The following is a 24,379-nucleotide window of genomic DNA, read 5'->3' as shown; positions in this document are numbered from 1 at the left end:
AATTAGCATCCATCCTTCGCAACTTCACAAGTCCGACTAAAGCTGCCACTGCCTGCCAGAAACCTTTGAATACCAGTACAGTAATGCAAGCTAACTCAATCAATCACCATTCAAGCATGAGATAAGCCTGCATAATTGCTTGGTTGCTTGGTTAAATTAACCCAGATGGAGAATAAATATAAACTAAGGTAACTTAGCTAGCAGGCTAACAAGTGAAGCGGTGTCAGAGACAGTCCAGAAGAAGTGTCAGACTTAGCTAAGGTAGTTACCGTTATAGATACTGACAGTTAGCCAACTAGCTAAAACCGTACATTTAGTTATATTCCGCAACAACACTTCAGTAACCTAGCTAACATTACCACAGCCAGAGATAATACCTCAGAAAACAGTTAGTCCGCTAACGGTCATTAGCTATCTAATATTAGCGACCCATCTAATTATGATAGGACTATCTACTTAACCTGAATGACCATCACATTCGTAATTAGTACTTAACGTATTCAGTCAGCCAAAAAACCCTGAACACGGATCCCAAACCGGCTGCGCGCATGCGCCATTGTGCATATATGAATTTTGTCCCCCCACACCAAATGCGATCATGACATGCAGATTAAAATATCAAAACAAAATCTGAACCAATTACATTAATTTGGGGACAGGTTGAAAAGCATTAAAACATTAATGGCAATTTAGCTAGCTAGCTTGCACTTGCTTGCTAATTTGTCATATTTAGCTAGCTTGGTGTTGGTTTGGGTTCCGTGTTAGTCTGTCGAAATAACGTTAGCCATTTTCCACTCGTCAGTCACTGTCGCACTAGAACGTTTGCAAGCATCCTTGTGGACTTCACACTGATGGCGGGATAACTAACCAACTGGCTGGGTCAAATATCCATAACTCAACCTTAATAACCCAGCACCAATAACTCAACCTTGCTGTATTTACAACACACACAACAACAAAAACAACCCAACTACTGACCCACTTGACCTGCAACCCAGCAATTGGGTCATCCCAACAACCCAACACTTTTTGTGTGTGTAATTTACATCTCGAAGCCATGCACGCAAGAAGCCTTGACCTGTCTGGCACACGTTTCTCTGTCCTCAGTTTGATTGAAGGACTCAAACTGTATTTTTCCCTTGTAACCAATTGCTTCTAGAAAGAGAATGAACACATGATCAATATGAGCTAGCTGCTAGTTAAAGGGCAAGGAAAATATCTAGCTAATTATTTGAAATAATGAATGTATGAGATCGCAACATTTGAGAATACATGCATTTACTTACCTTATCACTCAAATAGTGTTATGAGTGAGTGCACCAAACATATTTCCAGGGTGTTGATGCATCCTCCCAAAACAGCCTCTTCCAACACCAAAAGTGAAGTTTTGCTTTGATGTCAAATTAACTTATATATTTGCTAGCTACCTACAAACCTTAGCTCTTGTGCTAGCTAACGTGCTACTGAACCGTGTTTAGGCAAGGCATGAGTTAGCTAGCTACCTATCACATGAATTGTACAAAAATATGCTAGCTAAGCCCCAGCAAGTCAGTCAGTGGCGCTGACAGATTGAAACTGGTATCAACTAGATGTTTCAAATTTATCAGGAAGTTAGACACACACCAGACAACTGTGATTGGTGTAGACCCGACCAAATCAGAACCAATTATTGACGTCTATGTATGGTGCAGATTTGGTTCATGCCAGACTTTGGAAGGTGCTCACTGGGAGGCTACTATTGTTTACTATCATCTAAACACCCACTCCCTTAATATCAAAATGTAAATGTATGATATCTCACCGGACTCACCCTAGGTTAGGGTCAATTCAAATTCAATTCAGGAACAAAGAGAAATTGTGATGGAATTGACCCTAACCCGTATCTCTCCCAAATAGACTCCCTCAATCCATACCTGTCTCCCTCCTCTGTAGCTAAGTGAAGTCCTCTAATTCAGTTGGTAGAGCATGGTGCTTACATTACCAAGATAGTGAGTTTGATTCCCAGGACCACCCATATGTAAAACGTATGACTGAAAGGCACTTTGGATAAAAGCATCTGCTAAATGGCATCTATTATTATGTTTTCCTGTCCCCTCCCCTCCATCCCTTTAAACTGTATTAGGATATTCCTCCCCATGCCTCGTGTCTTCAGGCTGGTTGTTTTGACTCGCTCATTCTCCCTGGCTCTCCTGCTCCTCTACATGTGGGTGATACACAAGTGGAAGTGATGACTTAAATCGCACAATGTAAAGCATTAAGTTATATTTACATCTACCAGATACAATAATCTACCAGACTAACACTTCAATATTTTTCCCACACAGCCAACACAGAATTTATGTCACTTCGTAGCGTGGTAAAGAGGGGTGGAAGGGATGACTTAAATCACACAATGTAAAGCATTGTTATATTTAAATCTACCAGATACAATCATCTACCAGACTAATTCTTCAATTTTTTCCCCACACAGCCAACACAGAATTTATATCACTTCGTAGCTTTAGAAGACAGACACAGACCGACTGACTCTATCAATCAGCCAGACAGCCAGACAGACAGTTATAGCCACAGACCGACAGATATAATGTAAATAATGACTTCTTAATCATTTCTTCTTCTTCTTCCAGCTCTCTGCTGAGTCCCCACAGCCCCTCTGGGCTACACCAGATGTTCTTCCAGTTCCACCATGTCCACTCCTACCCCCTCCTCAGACAGCCATGCTGATACCTCCACACACACAAACCTCTCTCCCCTGGACCCAGCCTTGGAGCCAGTCCTAGCTCCTGGCCAAGCGACTGCCCCAGCCCCCCAGGGAGGTTTTTCAATGCCTCACAAAGGGCACAAATTGGTAGATGTTTAAAATGTTAAAAGCAGACGTTGAATATTCCTTTAAGAATAGGGAAGTTATTGGTCTTTGGAAGGTGTGTCAATACACTCAGTCACTACAAAGATACAGGCGTCTTTCTTAACTCAGTTGACAGAGAGGAAAGAAACTACTCAGAGATTTCACAATGAGGTCTATGGTGATTTTAAAACAGTTACAGTTTAATGGTTGTGATATGATAAAACTGAGGATGGATCAACAATATTGTAGTTACTCCACAATACTAACCTGAATGACAGAGTGAAAAGAAAGCCTGCACTTAATGAAAAATATTCCAAAACATGCATCCTGTTTGCAACAAGTCACTTACGTAATACTGCTAAAAATGTGGCAAAGAAATCACATTTTGTCCTGAATACAAAGCGTTATGTTTGGGGAAAATCCAACACTACACATCACTGAACACCACTTCATATTTTCAAGCATGGAGGTGGCTGCATCATGTTATGGGTATGCTTGGGACTTGGGAGTCCTTGCCGAAAATGTGCAATAAGGGGTATGAAGAATTTGTGAAGGAACTGTAGATGTGGAAAAAATAAATGACTAAAAAATAAATTTCTTAGAGATATAACCTCATGACATGATGGAAGACAAAAAGGCACAAGGAGAGGAAAAAATATTTTAATTAGTGTCAACACATAAAATATTTTTATAAAATGTTACATTTTAAAACATTGGTATTACTGCAGTAATTTGTAAACACAGACTTCTTTCTACACAGTAACATGATAGTTTAACCCTCACACACCCTGAATGAACAGTCAGGCCGGGATTCAGTCCAAAACTGCGTTGTAGTACGTTTGACATTTAAAGGTAATTTCTCATTGAACCAACCTCTGCAGCTTTTACCGTGAATGTGATCTCTGGGACCATTGCCTTTAAATGGAATTAACACTGGCTATACACATCTAACAACAGACCTCATTACAAAACAACCATTGTTCACTGAAGCAAAGACAAAAGCTCCGTCCCAATGGCCCCCTATTCCCTATATAGTACACTACTTTTGACCATAGTGCACTAAATATGGAATAGGTTGTCATTTGGGACAGAGACAGTGATACAAGGACAATGAATAGTAAGCGCTGCTGTTCTAGAAAAGTAGTCACACAGATAGGAGACGAATGGTTAGGAAGTGATCGAGAGAAAAAAAACCTGACATGTTTGTAGTGTTCTCAAGCACTCACCTAGCCAAAGATTTTGATAACTAAATCCCTTCCATCTGTGACCTAACTCTATAAATAAAGTGTATTATTCTCATTAAATTGAATAAAGGTAAAAGACATAGACCGATGACAGTCTTCTCAACCAAGGCCGGATTCAATCCGAAACTTGTTGCAGCGTGGTTGTTGTTTAAAAGTAATTTCCATGTTGCAGCTTTTTCCTCAAGTTAGTAGTACTATTAAAAAAAAGTCAAGTAGAACAAAAACACACAAGAAAGTAATAAAGCTACATATACAGTGCCTTGCGAAGGTATTCGGCCCCCTTGAACTTTGCGACCTTTTGCCACATTTCAGGCGTCAAACATAAAGATATAAAACTGTATTTTTTTGTGAAGAATCAACAACAAGTGGGACACAATCATGAAGTGGAACGACATTTATTGGATATTTCAAACTTTTTTAACAAATCAAAAACTGAAAAATTGGGCGTGCAAAATTATTCAGCCCCTTTACTTTCAGTGCAGCAAACTCTCTCCAGAAGTTCAGTGAGGATCTCTGAATGATCCAATGTTGACCTAAATGACTAATGATGATAAATACAATCCACCTGTGTGTAATCAAGTCTCCGTATAAATGCACCTGCACTGTGATAGTCTCAGAGGTCCGTTAAAAGTGCAGAAAGCATCATGAAGAACAAGAAACACACCAGGCAGGTCCGAGATACTGTTGTGAAGAAGTTTAAAGCCGGATTTGGATACAAAAAGATTTCCCAAGCTTTAAACATCCCAAGGAGCACTGTGCAAGCGATAATATTGAAATGGAAGGAGTATCAGACCACTGCATATCTACAAAGACCTGGCCGTCCCTCTAAACTTTCAGCTCATACAAGGAGAAGACTGATCAGAGATGCAGCCAAGAGGCCCATGATCACTCTGGATGAACTGCAGAGATCTACAGCTGAGGTGGGAGACTCTGTCCATAGGACAACAATCAGTTGTATATTGCACAAATCTGGCCTTTATGGAAGAGTGACAAGAAGAAAGCCATTTCTTAAAGATATCCATAAAAAGTGTTGTTTAAAGTTTGCCACAAGCCACCTGGGAGACACACCAAACATGTGGAAGAAGGTGCTCTGGTCAGATGAAACCAAAATTTAACTTTTTGGCAACAATGCAAAACGTTATGTTTGGCGTAAAAGCAACACAGCTGAACACACCATCCCCACTGTCAAACATGGTGGTGGCAGCATCATGGTTTGGGCCTGCTTTTCTTCAGCAGGGACAGGGAAGATGGTTCAAATTGATGGGAAGATGGATGGAGCCAAATACAGGACCATTCTGGAAGAAAACCTGATGGAGTCTGCAAAAGACCTGAGACTGGGACGGAGATTTGTCTTCCAACAAGACAATGATCCAAAACATAAAGCAAAATCTACAATGGAATGGTTCAAAAATAAACATATCCAGGTGTTAGAATGGCCAAGTCAAAGTCCAGACCTGAATCCAATCGAGAATCTGTGGAAAGAACTGAAAACTGCTGTTCACAAATGCTCTCCATCCAACCTCACTGAGCTCGAGCTGTTTTGCAAGGAGGAATGGGAAAAAATGTCAGTCTCTCAATGTGCAAAACTGATAGAGACATACCCCAAGCGACTTACAGCTGTAATCGCAGCAAAAGGTGGCGCTACAAAGTATTAACTTAAGGGGGCTGAATAATGTTGCACGCCCAATTTTTCAGTTTTTGATTTATTAAAAAAGTTAAAAAATATCCAATAAATGTCGTTCCACTTCATGATTGTGCCCCACTTGTTGTTGATTCTTCACAAAAAAATACAGTTTTATATCTTTATGTTTGAAGCCTGAAATGTGGCAAAAGGTCGCAAAGTTCAAGGGGGCCGAATACTTTCGCAAGGCACTGTATGGTCAGTTCCAGGGTCCGTGCTAATCCCTTGAATGCGATCTCCGCAAACGTGGGGATATTGCCTTTAAAAGCTGCATTGTCTACAAGCAGGATCAGATTGAATCCCAGCCCAAGTCTCCTCAATAGAAAAGGACATTCTTGGTTTCTAGTGAAGACATGTCTCAGGTATAAAACGTTTAAAGGATGCGTTGTTGTTCTTGTGCTTCTAGAAAATAGAAATAAAAGGACGTGATGAATGATGCTATATGTCCTACGCTGAGTAAGATTTATCAGTGTGTATGTTTGCGTGTGTGCCATCTGATGCACATATTGGTTTTGTGCCTGTCTTCATCATCCACATAACCCTCAGCCTTGTGTGTGTTCATATCTGTGTTCGCATATGTGTTTGTGTGTTCGTGTGAATGTTTGCCCTCTGTCTTTTCATGTGTTTTCGTGTGTGTAAAGACAGCACTGTGTAATCCATTACCCTGTATCACCTGTGTGTGATTAAGCTTACAGTAGTTATATTGTTTCTTTTGCACTCCACAGTGTTTATATGAGTATATGTGTGTTTTTGAGCATGTGCTGGGAGTGTGTGTGCGTGCATGCATGCAAATGAATGGGTGAGCGCGTGCATGTATGGGTGTGTATTGGGGTGTAACGGTGGCAGTACAGGGACCTTGGGTCGTACTGTGAACTTTAATGAATACATTTTTTAAATATATGCTATGACTATGCTGCGATGTATGCCTCTAGTAATTCTGTACTGAAAAAAAAAACAATTTCTGGCTATTCCCTTAAAACAACGACAGCCTATGCGCACTTTGTAATCAAAATTGTGATCTTAATTGGTGCACTTAAAAACTGTCATTTTGTGAGGCGCAGCCGGGAACTAGTTCTGTACAATGGCGGGTGGTGAGGTCGACAAATTAATTTGCCAATTCACACTCTGTTATGCTTACCACAGATGAATGGACCTCCAGGTATACAGAGCTACTTAACAGTGACAGCCCATCACATTACCTCGGAGTGGGAGATGAGAAGTACTGTGCTACAGACATGCTCTCTTTATGAGAGTCACACAAGTGAACATCTTTTTCTCTTTGTAAGAAAAACATTATTAGCATAGACCTATACAATGTCTGAGCCATTTTTACACATTGATTTCACACGCATATTGCACTTTATTTTAAATTTACTTTTGATGAGTAATCATGTGCATAACGAACCGTGGGTTTGGTAAACCATTACACCTCTTGTGTGTACATTTCTGTGTGTGTGTGTGTGTTCAGAGCAGCCTGCCCAGTACCACTCCCTCTCTGTGTCGTGCCTCTCCTCTGATGATCTCCAGGAAGCCTAGTTTAGTCAGGAAGTCCAGCCTCATGCGATCTGTAGGCTGCATCTCACAGAACACACCATGAGAACCTGTAACACACACACACACACACACACACACACACACACACCACACGTGCACACACACACAGAGAGAGACAAAGAGTGAATAAGATGATCGTTGATAGAAATATGAGAGCGAGCAGAGAAGAGAAAGTAGAACATGTGTCAAACTCATTCCATGAAGGAAAAAACAAAACAAAAAATCTCAGCCATCCGTGGAATGAGTTTGACACCCCTGAACTAGAACAACCATAACGACAAAGGTTACCTCCCAAATGGCACCATATTCCATACATAGTGCACCTACTTTTAACCAGTGTGCTTACATTTGTCCTGTTTCACACATTGTACGAGTGTGTAACCTGTACAAGTCTGTAGTGTGAAATGGAAATCTGAAATGGAAATCTGCCAGGAATTAGCCATTATTGACGCCGACCCTGGAGCAATTAGGGTTATGTGCCTTGCTCAAGGGCAGATCTATATATTTTTCACCTAGTCTGCTCTGGGATTCAAAGTAGCAATCTTACGGTTACTGTCCAACGGTCTAACCACTAGGCTACACTCTAGGTTTTTCGGTTTGTCCCCATAGGGGAACCTTTTTTGGTGCTAGGTAGAACCTTTTGAAGAGTTCTTCCAAGAACCCTCTATAAAACGATTCTACCAGGAACCATTTTATCATCTTACGTTTCTTCCTAGAACCTTCTATGAAGGGTTCTACATACGACAGTGAACTATAGTATAAATATAGTAGTAAAATAAAACTGTAGTATATACTATAGTAATTAATGTAGTGTTTTTGCAGATTGTAGTATACTGTAGTATTTACTATAGTATTTTTGATGTATTATCTCTGACATAGAAGTGAAGGCTTTCTACTTGAGGAAACCTACTGGAGAAATACTAAAAAAGAGCTTATTTCCATAACTTGTAGGTAGGTAGGACTGGGGTCAATGCAGATAGTCCGGGTAGCTATTTGGTTAACTATTTAACTAAATATTTATCAGACTTATGGCTTGGGGGTAGAAGCTGTTGGGTCCTGTTGGTTCCTGACTTGGTGCATCGGTAACGCTTACCATGCAGTAACAGAAAACAGTCTATGACTGCAGTCGGTCAATTTTTAAGCCCTTGTATTTTTATCTGTTTAACACTTTTTTGGTTACTATATGATTCCATATGTGTTATTTCATAGTTATATGTCTTCACTAATATTCTACATTTCTACAATGTAGAAAATAGTACAAATAAAGAAAAACTCTTGAATGAGTAGGTGTGTCCAAACGTTTGACTGGTACTGTAGGTCAGATTAAAAATCTATTTAATCCAATTTGAATTCAGGTTTTAACAAAGAAAATGTGTAATAAGTTTTTATTTTTTTAATTTCACCTTTATTTAACCAGGTAGGCTAGTTGAGAACAATTTCTCATTTGCAACTGCGACCTGGCCAAGATAAAGCGTAGTAATTCGACACATACAACAACATAGAATGATGGATGATGAGGATGGAATAAACAAAACATACAGTCAATAATACAGTAGAACAAAAGAAAACAACAAGTCTATGTGCAAATGAGGTAAGTTGAGGAAATAAATAGGCCATGGTGGCGAAGTAGTTACAATATAGCAATTAAACACTGGAATGGTAGATTGGCAGAAGATGAATGTGCAGGTAGAGATACTGGGGTGCAAAGGAGCAAAATAAATAAATACCAGTATGGGGATGAGGTAGGTAGATAGATAGACAGTTTACAGATAGGCTATGTACCGGTGCAGGTGCAGTGATCTGTAAGCTGGTCTGACAGCTGGTGCTTAAAGCTAGTGAGGGAGATGTGAGTCTCCAGCTTCAGAGATTTTTGTAATTCGTTCCAGTCACGGGGAGCAGAGAACTGGAAGGAAAGACGACCAAATTAGGAATTGGCTTTGGGGGTGACCAGTGAGATATACCTGCTGGAGCGTGTCGTGGAAATTTCCTCTATTTACCAAATCATGGGAGAAAACCACAACACATGTCAGAGTTAGTTATCAAAGTCCATCTTTAATTATATGAGCTCTATCACAACCCTGTGACTCTCAGATCAATTCAGTGTCTATCAATGAATTCTCTGAGAGCCCCCTTACACATTGCAGCTGAGATCCTTTAATAGCAAAAAACACACATAGACAGCATAGACATAATAAATCGTTCAGCTTTGTCTCCTTACTCAAACCCAGAACCATAAACCAATCCTCCATATCAACAGGCATATATATCAAATTGTCATTTAGATACAACCAATTCTAAATACAACCAATCCTGGACAAGCTCACGGGGGAGCATAGAATGATTCCAGACACTGCCATCCTCCTCTCCCCGATGGGAAAAGTAGGGAGTGACTGGCACACAGATACAGTGGAGCAAAAGATATGTTTACACATGATGACACCTTGACCTCTCCCCGGACCATGCAACTTAGTCTTGACATAGAACAGATAACTGCCAATGGCCACCACTATAGTACAACAAAATACATTCTTATGAGAAATAACTCATAAGCATATGATGAATATAAAACATCTTATCTATGTTACCAACCAATTCTGATTATTCCCCAACAAGCGTGTGCTACGAGTGGGTGCTGCTATGGTGACCAGTGAGCTGAGATAAGGCGGGGCTTTACCTAGCAGAGACTTGTAGATAACTTAAGGGGGCTGAATAATTTTGCACGCCCAATTTTTCAGTTTTTGATTTGTTAAAAAAGTTTGAAATATCCAATAAATGTTGTTCCACTTCATGATTGTGTCCGACTTGTTGTTGATTCTTCACAAAAAAAATACAATTTTATATCTTTATGTTTGAAGCCTGAAATGTGGCAGAAGTTCGCAAAGTTCAAGGGGGCCGAATACTTTCGCATGGCACTGTAGGTCTGTAGCAGTTTGGGTCTAGAGTGTCACCCCCTTTGAAGAGGGGATGACCGCGGCAGCTTTCCAATATTTGGGAATCTCAGACGATACGAAAGAGCGGTTGAACAGGCTAGTAATAGGGGTTGCAACAATTGACAGATAATTTTAGAAAGAGATGGTCCAGATTGTCTAGCCCGGCTGATTTGTTGGGGTCCAGATTTTGCAGCTCTTTCAGAACATCAGCTATCTGGATTTGGGTGGGGGTTTTGGCGGGTTGCTGTGGAGGGTGCCAGGCAGTTGACCGGGGTAGGGGTAGCCATGTGGAAAGCATTGCCAGCCGTAGAGAAATGCTTATTGAAATTCTCAATTATAGTGGATTTATCGTGGTGACAGTGTTTCCTAGCCTCAGAGCAGTGGGCAGCTGGGAGTAGGTGCTCTTAGTCTCCATGGACTTTAGTGTCCCAGAACTATTTTGAGTTAGTACTACAGGATGCAAATTTCTGTTTTAAAAATCTTGCCTTAGCTTTTCTAACTGCCTGTGTATATTTGTTCCTAACTTCCCTGAAAAGTTGCATATCACGGGGGCTACTCGATGCTAATGCAGAACGCCACAGCATGTTTTTGTACTGGTCAAGGGCAGACAGGTCTGGCGTGAACCAAGGACTATATCAATTCCTAGGACTACATTTGTTGAGAGGGGTATGCTTATTTAATAACCTCTAGTGACACCCCATCCCGTGAACGGGACCGTTATCATCATCTGACACTAATTAGCATAACGGAGGTTAGAAACGGAAATCAGAAAAGCAATCAAATTAAATCGTTTACCTATGTTTTCACTCACGAGACTCCCAGGTAGACAGCCAAAGTACATTTTTTCCCAAAATATTATTTTTGTAGGCAAAATAGCTCCGTTTGTTCTTCACGTTTGGCTGAGAAATCACCCGGAAATTGTGGTCACCACAACGCAGAAAAATATTCAAAATTAGCTCCATAATATCGACAGAAACATGGCAAACGTTGTTTAGAATCCATCCTCAAGGTGTTTTTCTAATATCTATTCGATAATATCGGGAAAATTCATTTTTCACTCGGACCGATTGGAGTAATGGCTACCTCTGTATTTTATGCGAGAATCTCTCTCGGAGCAACCATGTGACCACTTACGCAATGTGGCTGCCTACAGCTATTCTTCAACAGAAATGCGTAAAACTACGTCACAATGCTATAGACACCTTGGGGAATACGTAGAAAGCGTAAGCTCGTTGATGGTACATTCACAGCTGAATAGGGAGTCATTGGAACGCAGCACTTTCAAAACCTGGGGCACTTCCGGATTGGATTTTTCTCAGGCTTTCGCCAGCAACATCAGTTCTGTTATACTCACAGACAATATCTTTACAGTTTTGGAAACGTTAGAGTGTTTTCTATCCAAAGTTGTCAATTACATGCATATTCTAGCATCTTTTCCTGACAAAATATCCCGTTTCAAACGGGAATGTTTTTTTTCTCCCAAAAATGAAAATACTGCCCCCTAACACCAACAGGTTAAGAGGTGAGGAAGGCACTTTTAAAGAATAGCCAGGCATCATCTACTGACGGGATGAGGTCAATGTCATTCCAGGATACCCCGGCCACGTCGATTAGAAAGGTCTGCTCGCAGAAGTGTTGCAGGGAGTGTTTGACAGTGATGAGGGGTGGTCGTTTGGTTGCAGACCCATTACGGATGCAGGCAATGAGGCAGTGATCGCTGAGATCTTGATTTAAAACAGCAGAGGTGTATTTGGAGGGCGAATTAGTTAGGATGACATCTATGAGGGTGCCCGTGTTTACTGATTTGGGGTTGTACCTGGTAGGTTAATTGATCATTTGTGTGAGATTGAGGGCATCAAGCTCATGTTTGTAGGATGGCCAGGGTGTTAAGCATGTCCCAGTTTAGGTCACCTAGTAGCACGAGCTCAGAAGATAGATGGGGGGCAATCAGTTCACATATGGTACCGAGGGCATAGCTGGGGGCAGAGGGAGGTCTATAGCAAGCGGCAACAGTGAGAGACTTGTTTCTGGAAAGGTGAAATTTTAGGGGTAGAAGCTCAAATTGTTTGGGTACAGACTTAGATAGTAATACAGAACCCTGCAGGGTATCTTTGCAGTAGATCTCAACACCGCCCCCTTTGGCAGTTCTATCTTGGCGGAAAATGTTTTCAGGGTTTTTGGTGGTTTTCCTAAGCCATGATTCAGACATGGCTAAGACATATGGGTTGGCAGAGTGTGCTAAAGCAATGAGTAAAACAAACTTAGGGAGTAGGCTTCTAATGTTAACATGCATGAAACCAAGGTTTTTACGTTTACAGAAGTCAACAAATGAGAGCACCTGGGGGGTGGGAGTGGAGCTAGGCACTGCAGGACCTGGATTAACGTCCACGTCACCAGAGGAACAGAGGAGAAGTAGGATAAGGGTAAAGACTATACGAACTGGCTGTCTAGCACATTCAGAACAGAGAGTAAAAGGAGCAGGTTTCTGGGCATGATAGCATAGATTCAAGGCATAGTGTACAGACAAAGGTAAGGTGAGTACATTGGAGATAAACCTAGGCATTGAATAATGAAGAGAGAGATATAGTCTCTAGAGATGTTTAAACCAGATGATGTCATCGCATATGTTGGAGGTGGAACAACATGGTTGGTTAAGGCATATTGAGCAGGGCTAGAGGCTCTACAGTGAAATAAGACAGTAATCACTAACCATGACAGTAATGGACAAGGCATATTGATATTAGAGAGGCATGCGCAGCCAAGTGAACATATGGGTCCAGTGAGTGGTTGGGCTGGCTGGGGTCATGGCGATTCAGACAGTTAGTAGGCCGGGTTAGCAAGCAAGCAGTTAGCATGGGCTAGCAGTTAGTAGACCAGGGAAAGTTAAGGAGTATGAATACTTTCTGAAGTCACTGTACCTAAAAGTAGGCAGATAGTAAAGTTAAAACACTTGAGAGCTTTCAACAAAAAAACAGAAAATAATATTTTAAATGTGATCCATGTCCTAGGACACAGAGGGGTTAAAATATCAAAGTTAAAGTCCATCCAGTGAAGATAGGAGAACTAGCTAGCATCCGTCAATGAGAGGGCCAAGCATTCCATGGAATTTAACAGGTGGAAGAAACAACTGGAGAGGTCCATTTGTGCCGAGCTGTAACTTTTAGGACTGCTGGCAGCCGGTGATGAAGTGGTAAGACGCTGCTGGTAGAGTAGCTAGCTAGCTAACATTAGCTAGCTGTACAGACAAGCTTGACTAGCAAATCCAGTGAACCACAAAATTAAAAGAATAGCGAGCGAAAAGGAGCTGGCTACACTCATACTACCCCTGACTATTAAACAAAAGCTAATTGAACAATAAACTTCAGTGTCTCAACACTCTTAGTGAACTCGTTGTTCCACAAGATCACCTCAACCCAACCTACATGTACCCTGCCAATATCCTTGCAGCCACACTACACGTGGATGCAGACAGTCCTGTACGGGGACGCGGGCAGTTCCAGAACACGGACATGAGCATTGCCACACATAATAAACTACACCAAGTCTTTACAGGGTGTTACATTCATCCCTCACTAGGAAAACCTGATGTCCGGGAAGTTATACATAAGATTAAGCATCACAATGAATTAAAACGCATAACACAGTTTACAACACACCTTGAGCTATAAGCTCACTTAACACTATGCAACAGTAAAGCACAGGCATATAAAAACACCCTCAAACCAAAAAAACTCTCAGAAATATGAGATGTGTGGTGCAAGAAAACACTCTGTAATGAGGTGAAATTTGCAGCAAGAGAGACTCCTCTGTGTATGACTGATAGCTGAGTGTATTAAGGCATTCTTAGCTGGTCATAAGTGAGTCTAACCATTGGTTTAGTCTCTCTCTTCTCTGAGGGAACTGGGACTAAAAACTAATCTGAACTGGGGCCAAGGGATTGCAAGATTTCTGAACTGGGGCCAGGGACTACTGACTCGTCAGAGCTAGGGCTTGGGGTTAGTGACTCCTCTAAACTAGGGCTTGATTACAAGAGACTGTTGCACACTAGGGCCATTTAATTATCCTCCAGAGGTCACTTCACTTTCATCTTCAGAGGGGCACTCCGGTTCAACTTGCTGAGAGGGAAGGACTTGTGTACTGGCATTGCTCCAGGGAAAATCCAACACTGGAGCTTCAGAGGATCCCATTTCCTCGTCCGAGCTTCCTTCATCTTCATTTATTCCTTCACCTTCATCCTCTCCTATAGCGAGGCCCAGAACTGCCTCCTCATCTTCATCAAATGCCAGGGCAGAAACTGAGACAGGCGATTTATGCTGTTGATGACATATCTCCATCCTCTATTTATGTTCTATGGTCTCACCACTCAGCAGGCTAATGGAAAGCAAGTGGTCTCGGTGGAGCGTCCTCATAGGTCCTCCTCTCTTGGGATGTACTTGATATGTGAGTATCCACTGCACTATCACGAGGTTCAGACTTCAACCTGTTGGCAATTTTGTGCTTTCCTGGGAGTCTCAAGTTCTGTACAAGGACACAACCACCAGGTTGTAGCTCTTGACGTCTCACCTTCTTGTCGTACCTTGTTTTGTTCATCTTGTTCCTGCTTGAAGCTGCCATGGAGGCTAGTTGATAGGCCTCCTTTAGCTGTTCCCTTCATTTGGAGGTGTTCCCTTCATTTGGAGGTGTTCTTCAGATAGTCTTGGTCAGAGCTGCCATCCGGGGTGACTCCTAAGCACAGATTAATGGGCAGTCTAGCCTCCCTCCCGAACATCTGGTAGTAAGGGGAGAATCCAGTAGTAATTTTGGGTGCAGTTGTAGGCATGGACTAGGTACACCAACTGCTGAATCCATGTGGACTTTTGTTTGGATCCAAGAGTTCCTATTGGTGGGCCTCCCGGGTGGCGCAGTGGTTAAGGCCGCACCAGAATCTCTGGTGGCACAGCTGGCGCTGTCCTGCAGCGCGAACCCAGAGACTCTGCCAATAACCCAAGCTCTGTCGTAACCGGCTGCGACCGGGAGGTCCGTGGGGCGACGCACAATTGGCCTAGCCTCGTCTGGGTTAGGGAGGGTTTGGCCGGTAGGGATATCCTTGTCTCATCGCGCACCAGCGACACCTGTGGCGGGCCGGGCGCAGCACGCGCTAACCAAGGTTGCCAGGTGCACAGTGTTTCCTCCGACACATTGGTGCGGCTGGCTTCCGGGTTGGATGCGCGCTGTGTTAAGAAGCAGTGCTGTTTGGTTGGGTTGTGCATCGGAGGACGCATTACTTTCAACCTTCGTCTCTCCCGAGCCCGTACGGGAGTTGTAGCGATGAGACAAGATAGTAGCTACTAAAACAATTGGATACCACGAAATTGGGGAGAAAAAGAGGTAACATTCAACAACAACAAAAAATATATATAATTTTTTAAAAAAATTGTTCCTATAGAGCAGTGCGCGATTGAATCTCTCTGGCTGCGGGTTTTCTTGAGGATGGTATGGCGATGTGAATGACTTCTTCATCCCAGCCAGCTGAAGGACCTCCCGGATGAGTCTACTTTCAAAGTCCCTGATCAGAGTTGATGCAGGAATTCAGGCCATAATGGACATTTAACAAAGCACCTTGGCCACAGTGCTGGCTTCCTGGTCTTTAGTGGGCATAGGGAGTGAAGTGATCTGTCATTAGAGTGATGTTACTAATGTTCTTCATGTCATTCTTCAGAGAGAGGAAGTCTATACACTCCAACTCTAGTGGGGCACATTGGTCATTTCCTGTTTTCACAGCTCCCATGACATGAGATATCACAGGATCACTCTGCTCGGCTCTCTCAAGCTCTGCAACATCCAGTTGAGGCAGGTAAGGACTATGAGGTTCACGTAGGCATTAGGCAATGCTTCTGGGGTGACTCCTAACATCACGGCTGCACAGTTTTGGATGTCAGACGGTGTCACCTCCATAGCAATGGTCCGACAGTTGGCTTTGACACCAAGACCTGGAACTTCAATCCAGTCATCCTCTTGATTGCTGCAGGGGTGCGGTCTTCTAGACAGTGCATCTGCATCAATGTTGACTCAACCAGGATAGTACTGGAGCTTGAAATAGTTGACCAAAGCCACCAGCCATTTTTGTTATCTAGGCCGTCATTGAAAATAATAATTAGTTCTTAACTGACTTGCCTGGTTAGATAAAAGGTACAATAAATAAAATTTAAAAAACGTATTGAGGCTACAAAATTCTCAACAGTTGCACTTGGTTATATTCTCCTAAAAGAAGAATAGTACCTTTAGGGACAACTCTAACAACAATTTGGTACTCCTCAGGAGTGAATTTAACATTGTGTGTTCTCATAAATTCTTGATAATCATATAGTTGGCCATCATTATTCAATAATTGTTTAACCCAAATAATGTTGTCAAATGTTGTCTTTATTATTCCATATTGTATACATATGTGGGGAAAAATTGTGTTTGTACATGAGGTTCCAAGTTAGAAGTACTTGTTAATGAAACTTAGGAAGATTAATAGGGATTTTACCCATATTAAAGTTGCATTTGAGTAATAATTCTAGACCACCAATCTGGTGGAATATTGGAATATTAAATTAGGGATTATATTCCAAATGCAATCCTTATTTCTTAAATAGTTCTGTATCCAATTGATCTTAAATATTATATTAGAGGTTTTAAAATCCAGAGCATTCAACCCTCCCTCACTTTGGGTGCTACATATTACTGCTTTTCAGAAATAATGAGGTTTATTCCTCCATATGAAGTTAAATAATTGAGTATCAACCATTTTAGTTACTGACAGAGGAACATCCAAGGCAAGGGAGGTATAAACTCATCTGGACAGACCTTCAGATTGTGATAAAAGTACACGTCCAGATAAAGAAAGATCTCTTAATAACCAGGAGTTAAATATTTTCCCAATAGGAGAGACATTTAAGTTGGCCCTTTCTTTCTGATCTTTGCTAACTTTAATACCAAGATATGTGATCACATCTTTTACAGGGATATTACATACTGAGTTTAAGTCACATCTTTTCAACGCAAATAATTCACATTTCCAAATATTCAGAAATAAACCAGATACATGCGAGAAGGCATTAACACACAATATCTTTCCTGACTTCATTATGATCTTTCAAAAAGATGTTGTCAGACAATTGTGAACATTTTCTCTTTGTCTTGTATCTGAATACTCCTAAAACTATCCTTATTTATATGAAGTGCCATAACTTGTGTGACTAATAAAAATAAGAAAGGAGAAATTGGGCATCCTTGTTTATTTCCATGTCTAATATCTGTGAAGTTCCATGGGATAATTGAACCTTTCTGATCTCCCCATCCCGGATCCGGGATCGTGAATACAGACTCAAGCTCATTACCATAACGCAACGTTAACTATTCATGAAAATCGCAAATGAAATTAAATAAATATGCCATCTCTCAAGCTTAGCCTTTTGTAAACAACACTGTCATCTCAGATTTTCAAAATATGCTTCTCAACCATAGGAAAACAATAATTTGTGTAAAAGTAGCTAGCTAGCGTAGCATTTAGCATTAGCGTTAGCATTCAGCACGCAACATTTCAACAAAAACATAAAAGCCTTCAAATAAAATCATTTACCTTTGAAGAACTTCAGATGTTTTCAATGAGGAGACTCTCAGTTAGATAGCAGATGCTCAGTTTTTCCAAAAAGATTCTTTGTGTATTAGAAATAGCTCAGTTTTCTACATCACATTTGGCTACCAAAAAAAAACGAAAATTCAGTCCTCAAAACGCGAACTTTTTTCCAAATTAACTCCATAATATCGACTGAAAACATGGCAAACGTTGTTTAGAATCAATCCTCAAGGTGTTTTTCACATATCTCTTCGATGATATATCGTTCGTGGAAGCATGGTTTCCCCTCTCAATCAAATGGAAAAATACTTGCACATGGCTTTGCGCACCAGTTTCGACGCAGGACACCAGGCGGACACTTGGAAAATGTAGTCTCTTATGGTCAATCTTCCAATGATATGCCTACAAATACGTCACAATGCTGCTGACATCTTGGGGAAACGGCAGAAGGTCTAAGCTTATTCCTGTCGCATTCACAGCCATATAAGGAGACATTAGAAAACAGAGCTTCAGAAATTCTGCTCATTTCCTGTTTGACGTATCATCTTGGTTTCGCCTGTAGAATGAGTTCTGGGGCACTTACAGACAAAATCTTTGCAGATTCTGAAACTTCAGAGTGTTTTCTTTCCAAAACTGTCAAGAATATGCATAGTCGAGCATCTTTTCGTGACAAAATATTGCGCTTAAAACGGGAACGTTTTTTATCCAAAAATGAAATAGCGCCCCTAGAGATGCAACTGGTTTTAACAGAGCTTTTACTATTATTGTAAAGTGTCTTAATTACACTTTGAAAATATTGACCAAAACCCCAAAATCGAAGTCTCAAAAAGAGAATTACGTTAAACTGTATAAAATGCCTTTTAAAAGTGTACAAATAAAATAAAGCTATCTTCCATAATGTGCTCATTGTAGTCTAACAAGTCCAAAACTACTCGAATATTATTACATATATGTCTGCTCTTCATAAAACCAGACTGGGTATCATCAATGATTTGGTCAAGGTATCCATCTTTCTGCAAAGATAGATGCAAGTAGCTTTCCATCATTGTTCATTAATGTGATTGGTCTCCAATTTTCTAACATCATAGAATCTCTGTTTGGTTTGGGTATTACAGAAATTAGGCCTTGTGTCAAGGAAACAGGCAGGACCCCAAAATCAATTGCCTCCTTAAAAACATGAAATATAAATTCCACAATATCCTCCTGAACATTTTAAAGAATTCCCTGGAGATTTGTTCTCTTTTAACATGCTGATACATTTTTTATATTTCATTGATAGAAATAATTTCATCAAGACTTTTGGAAGTCTTTAGCTATGAATTTTGCATAGTCTTTGACAGAGTCTAGAAAGGCAGATATGTCACTAGTAAGACAGGCATTACTGGTATAAAGGTTACCATAGAATTCTGAAACATATTTTGAAATATCTTTGGGGGTTTTCATTTCCTTGGCCATCTATATTAAGCTTGTGAATAATGTAAATCCAGATTAAAAAAAATCTCTAAATTGTAAAAGTATTTTGTATTTTTTTCCACCTTCCTCCAACCATCTCCTTCTTGATCTTACAAATGTCCCTTTTGCTCTCTCTTCATACATTCAGTCCATTTCTAATTGTAAAGAGAATAACTGACTCTTTCCTTCTTCATCAAGGTCCTCCATAGAGATTAGGGAAAGTATTTCCTTAAGTTTATCTTCCCTCAATATTTTAAGTTAAGCAATTTCTTTACCTCTCTTCATGGCTGTTTGTCTTATTTCATACTTCATTCATTCCCAATATTTCCCATAAGACTTAAATAGTTGGGCTTTCCTCCAATTGTCTTGTATATTATCTTTGGCATTCATCTTGAAATTATCATCTTCCAACAGTCTACTATTGAGTTTCCAATAACTCTGATTCGGTTTAGCTTCAGATCCATTCATATTTAAAGATAAGAATATAACTTTATGATCAGTAAGAATTGATTGTTCAATTGATTCCTTAACTACAGTATTATCTAATGAATTAGAAATCAACCAGAAGTCAATTCTTGACTGTCTGCACATGTCCTTGTTACTCCAAGTGAAGTCCTTTCTATCAGGATATTTAGATTTGCAAATATCGACTAATCCAAGACCGAGACATAGATTATTAAACTCAGGATTAACAATGCTGGATCTGTTAGGAGGGGGATATCTGTCAGTCAATCACATTAGATACAGAATTAAAATCTCCACCTAAGATCATTTTGATATCCAATAAGGCTTCTTCAAATTCTTGAAATAATATCCTGTTGTTTTGTTTGTTGTTGGATGCATAAATATTCCCTAGTAAAAAAGTTTAATTGTTGAAATTCACTGTCAAAATTAACCAACATCCAGAGGGGTGAGTCTTACTACTGATGACCTTCCCTTTAAAAGCACCTCTTAAAACTGCTATACCTGCAGAGTGGTTGTTGCCATATGATAGCCAGATATCGTTACCCCATTGATTTTTCCAAAAAGACAGATCGGAAGAACACGCATGAGTCTCTTGTAGAATGTAAAAGTCTGCATTAAACCATTTGCAATACAGGAACATTGTCTTACGTTTGAGTATATTACAAATACCCCTGACATTAATTGAACAAAGAGATAAAGACCAAATTCAACCAATAACATTGTTATGCTAACATAAGCTTTTCCTAAGGATATGTAACTCAAAAGGATTTCCATCCCATTTTAATCCTCTCCAACAAAAACAAACAAATATAGGTCATAAAGTTACCAAATAATTCTTACTCCCACAAGGGGGAGACATTGTGTATACTTTACAATAAGCAGTTATTCAACTATAGTTAGTGTTCAGTTTACCAGTTCTCAGTCAGGTCAGCCTTTTCTTTCTCATTCAAGTGTTTGTGTACATTTTGTGTAATAAAGGCAGCTTTTCACCTGGTAATTAGGCAGTTTTTTGGCCTGCCAGTTCTTTCCGAGTTAGACTGGCTCTCTCTCAAATGTTCAGATTTGGACGCATTTCTTTCCCATCGATGATCACTCTTGCACGATAAAAAAAAGTAGTTTTCCCTGCCTTTTGAGCTGCAGCCACACTTTCTCTCTTGTCACTTTGTCCGCTGAGGTCAGATCCTCATGAACCTCAAATTTTGCTTGATGAGGAACTCAAATTTTGCTTGATGAGGAACTGTTGGTGAGCTGGATGGTTGTCCTCGGTCTCTTGTCTTGATCTTTACACATAACCATAAACTTCTGGTGTAGAAACCAGAGTGTGGCACTTCTGATTTCCATAGGATCCTTGAGGATTAACAATATTTCTAGTTTCGAAGTCAGAACCCATCACACAGTATTGTTGAAAACTTGTTTCTGATTTCTAGAATGCATTCTAGAATGGACATTAAAACCAGATAATGGGAAAGTTGGAAAAGATATCGGGACACCTTGCAATCATGATGCAATATGCGCCTACTCATGCAGACTGCACTTGCTGTAAAGTTACAGAGCTTCTAACCAACAACTGCACAAATGCAGGTCCTATGAGGAAACCCGATTTGTGGCCTACGTGAGAAAAACATTTAAACGCGTTAACCCTCGCAAGGCTGTCGGCCCACGTCCTCAGAGCATGCGCAGACCAGCTGGCTGGTGTGTTTACGGACACATTCAATCAACTCCTATCCCAGTCCCCACATGCTTCAAGATGGCCACCATTGTCCCTGTTTTCAATAAAGCTAAGGTAACTGAACTAAACGACTATCACTCACTTCTGTCACCATGAAGTGCTTTGAGAGACTAGTCAAGGATCATATCACCTCCATCCTACCTGTCACCCCAGACCCACTCCAATTTGCTTACCGCCCCATTAGGTCCACATACAATGCAATCGTCATCACACTGCACACTGCCCTATCCCATCTGGACAAGAGGAATACCTATGTGAGAATGCTGTTTATTGACTACAGCTCAGCATTCAATACCATAGTACCCTCCAAACTCATCATTAAGCTTGAGACCCTGGGTCTCAACCCCACCCTGTGCAACTGGGTCCTGGACTTCCTGATGGGCCACTCCCAGGCGGTGAAGGTAGGAAACAACATCTACACTCCGTTGATCCTCAACACTGGGGCCCCACAAGGGTGCGTTCTCAGCTCCCACCTGTACTCCCTGTTCACCCACGACTGCGTGGCCATGCACGTCTCCAACTCAATCATCAAGTTCGCAGACGACACAACAGTGGTAGGCTTGATTACCAACAACGATGAGACAGCCTATAGGAAGGAGGTGAGGAAAATAACCTTTCACTCAATGTCAGCAAAACAAAAGAGATGATCGTGGACTTCAGGAAACAGCAAAGGGGGCACCCCCCTATCCACATTGATGCGACAGCAGTGGAGAAGGTGGAAAGTTTTAAGTTCCTCGGTATACATATCACAGACAAACTGAACTAGTCCACGCACACAGACAGTGTGGTGAAGAAGGACAAAAAATGTGGCATGTCACTGAAAACCCTCACTAACTTTTATAGGTGCACAACTGAGAGCATCCTGTCGGGCTGTATCACCACCTGGCACGGTAACGGCAAAGCCCACAACCACAGTGCTCTTCAGAGGGTGGTGCGGTCTGCACAACGCATCACTGGGGGCAAACTACCTGCCCTCCAAGACATCTACAAAACCAGATGTCACAGGAAGGCAAAAACAATAATAAAGGACAATAACCACCTGAGCCACTACCTGTTCACCCCGCTTCCATCCAGAAGGCGAGGTCAGTACAGGTGCATCAAAGCTGGGACAGAGAGATAGAAGCTGTTTTTCAAACTCAAGGCCATCAGATTGTTAAACAGCCACCACTAGCACAGAGAGGCGGCTGCCTACCTACAGACTTGATATCATTGGCCACTTTAATAAATGGAACACATGCCACTTTAATTATACCACTTTAAGAATGTTTACATATCTCACATTACTCATGCCATATGTACAGTTGAAGACGGAAGTTTACATACACTTAGGTTGGAGTCATTACAACTCATTTTTCAACCACTCCACACATTACTTGTTAACAAACTATAGTTTTGGCAAGTCGGTTAGGACATCTACTTTGTGCATGACAAGTAATTTTCCAACAATTGTTTACAGACAGATTATTTCACTTATAATTCACTGTATCACAATTCCAGTGGGTCAGAAGTTTACATACACTAAGTTGACTGTGCCTTTAAACAACTTGGAAAATTCCAGAAAATTATGTCATGGCTTTAGAAGCTTCTGATAGGCTAAGGAGGTGTAGCTGTGGATGCATTTCAAGGCCTACCTTCAAACTCAGTGCCTTTGCTTGACATCATGAGATAATCAAAATAAATCAGCCAAGACCTCTGAAAAAACCTTGTACAGGTTCAAAAGTATCTATAGCCACAGTAAAACGAGTCATATATATATATATATATATATATATTTATGGCGATATATCAATATATCGCCATAAAAAAGCCAGACTACGGTTTGCAACTGCACATGGGGATAAAGATTGTACTTTTGGAGAAATGTCCTCTGGTCTGATGAAACAAAAATAGAACTGTTTGGCCATAATGACCATAATTATGTTTGGAGGAAAAAGGGGGAGGCTTGCAAGCCGAAGAACACCATCCCAACCGTGAAGAACGGGGGTGTCAGTATCATGTTGTGGGGGTGCTTTGCTGCAGGAGGGTGCACTTCACAAAATAGATAGTAACATGAGGGAGGAAAAGTATGTGGATATATTGAAGCAACATCTCAAGACATCAGTCAGGAAGTTAAAGCTTGGTCGCAAATGGGTCTTCCAAATGGACAATGACCACCAAGTACTTCCATACTTCCAAGTTGTGGAAAAATGGCTTAAGGACAACAAAGTCAATGTATTGGAGTGGCCATCACAAAGCCCTGACCTCAATCCCATAGAAAATTTGCAGGCAGAACCGAAAAAGCGTGTGCAAGCAAGGAGGCCTACACAAGCTCTGTCAGGAGGAATGGGCCAAAATTCACCCAACTTATTGTGGGAAGCTTGTGGAAGGCTACCCAAAACGTGTGACCCAAGTTAAACAATTTAAAGGCAATGCTACCAAATACTAATTGAGTATTTGTAAACTTCTGACCCACTGGGAATGTGATGAAAGAAATAAAAGCTGAAATAAATCAATCATTCTCTCTACTATTATTCTGACATTTCACATTCTTAAAATAAAGTGGTGATCCTAACTGACCTAAAACAGGGAATCTTTACTAGGATTAAATACCAGGAATTGTGAAAAACTGAGTTGAAATGTATTTGGCTAAGGTGTACGTAAACTTCCGACTTCAACTGTATATACTGTATCCTTTAGCCGCTCTGTCACTGCTCATCCATATATTTTATACTTATATATTCTTATCCCATTCCTTTACTAAATTGTGTGTATTAGGTTTTGTTGCGTTATTTGTTAGATATTAGGTATTGTTGTGAAATTGTTAGATATTACCTGTTAGATACTGCTGCACTGTCAGATCTAGAAGCATAAGCATTTTCGCTACACTCTCAATAACA

At 40.8% G+C, this 24,379-nt stretch overlaps 1 protein-coding gene across 1 annotated transcript in view; it reads right to left on the bottom strand.

The window, feature by feature from the left end:
* Nucleotides 1-3,490: 3,490 nt before the first annotated feature.
* Nucleotides 3,491-24,379, bottom strand: part of si:dkey-183c6.8 (protein O-GlcNAcase) — a 63,514-nt gene continuing 42,625 nt past the window's right edge. The window contains exon 18 of the mRNA XM_021577637.3: nucleotides 3,491-7,371. Within this exon, the coding sequence (XP_021433312.1) occupies nucleotides 7,235-7,371 (137 nt within the window). The 3' untranslated portion in view covers nucleotides 3,491-7,234. The remainder of the gene's footprint in view (nucleotides 7,372-24,379) is intronic.

This window comes from Oncorhynchus mykiss, chromosome 21, assembly GCF_057628025.1.
Source record: "Oncorhynchus mykiss isolate SJ-2025 chromosome 21, ASM5762802v1, whole genome shotgun sequence".
NCBI lineage: Eukaryota > Metazoa > Chordata > Actinopteri > Salmoniformes > Salmonidae > Oncorhynchus > Oncorhynchus mykiss.
Note: the sequence above shows the minus strand (reverse complement) of the source record. Positions and strands in the feature narration are given on the sequence as shown.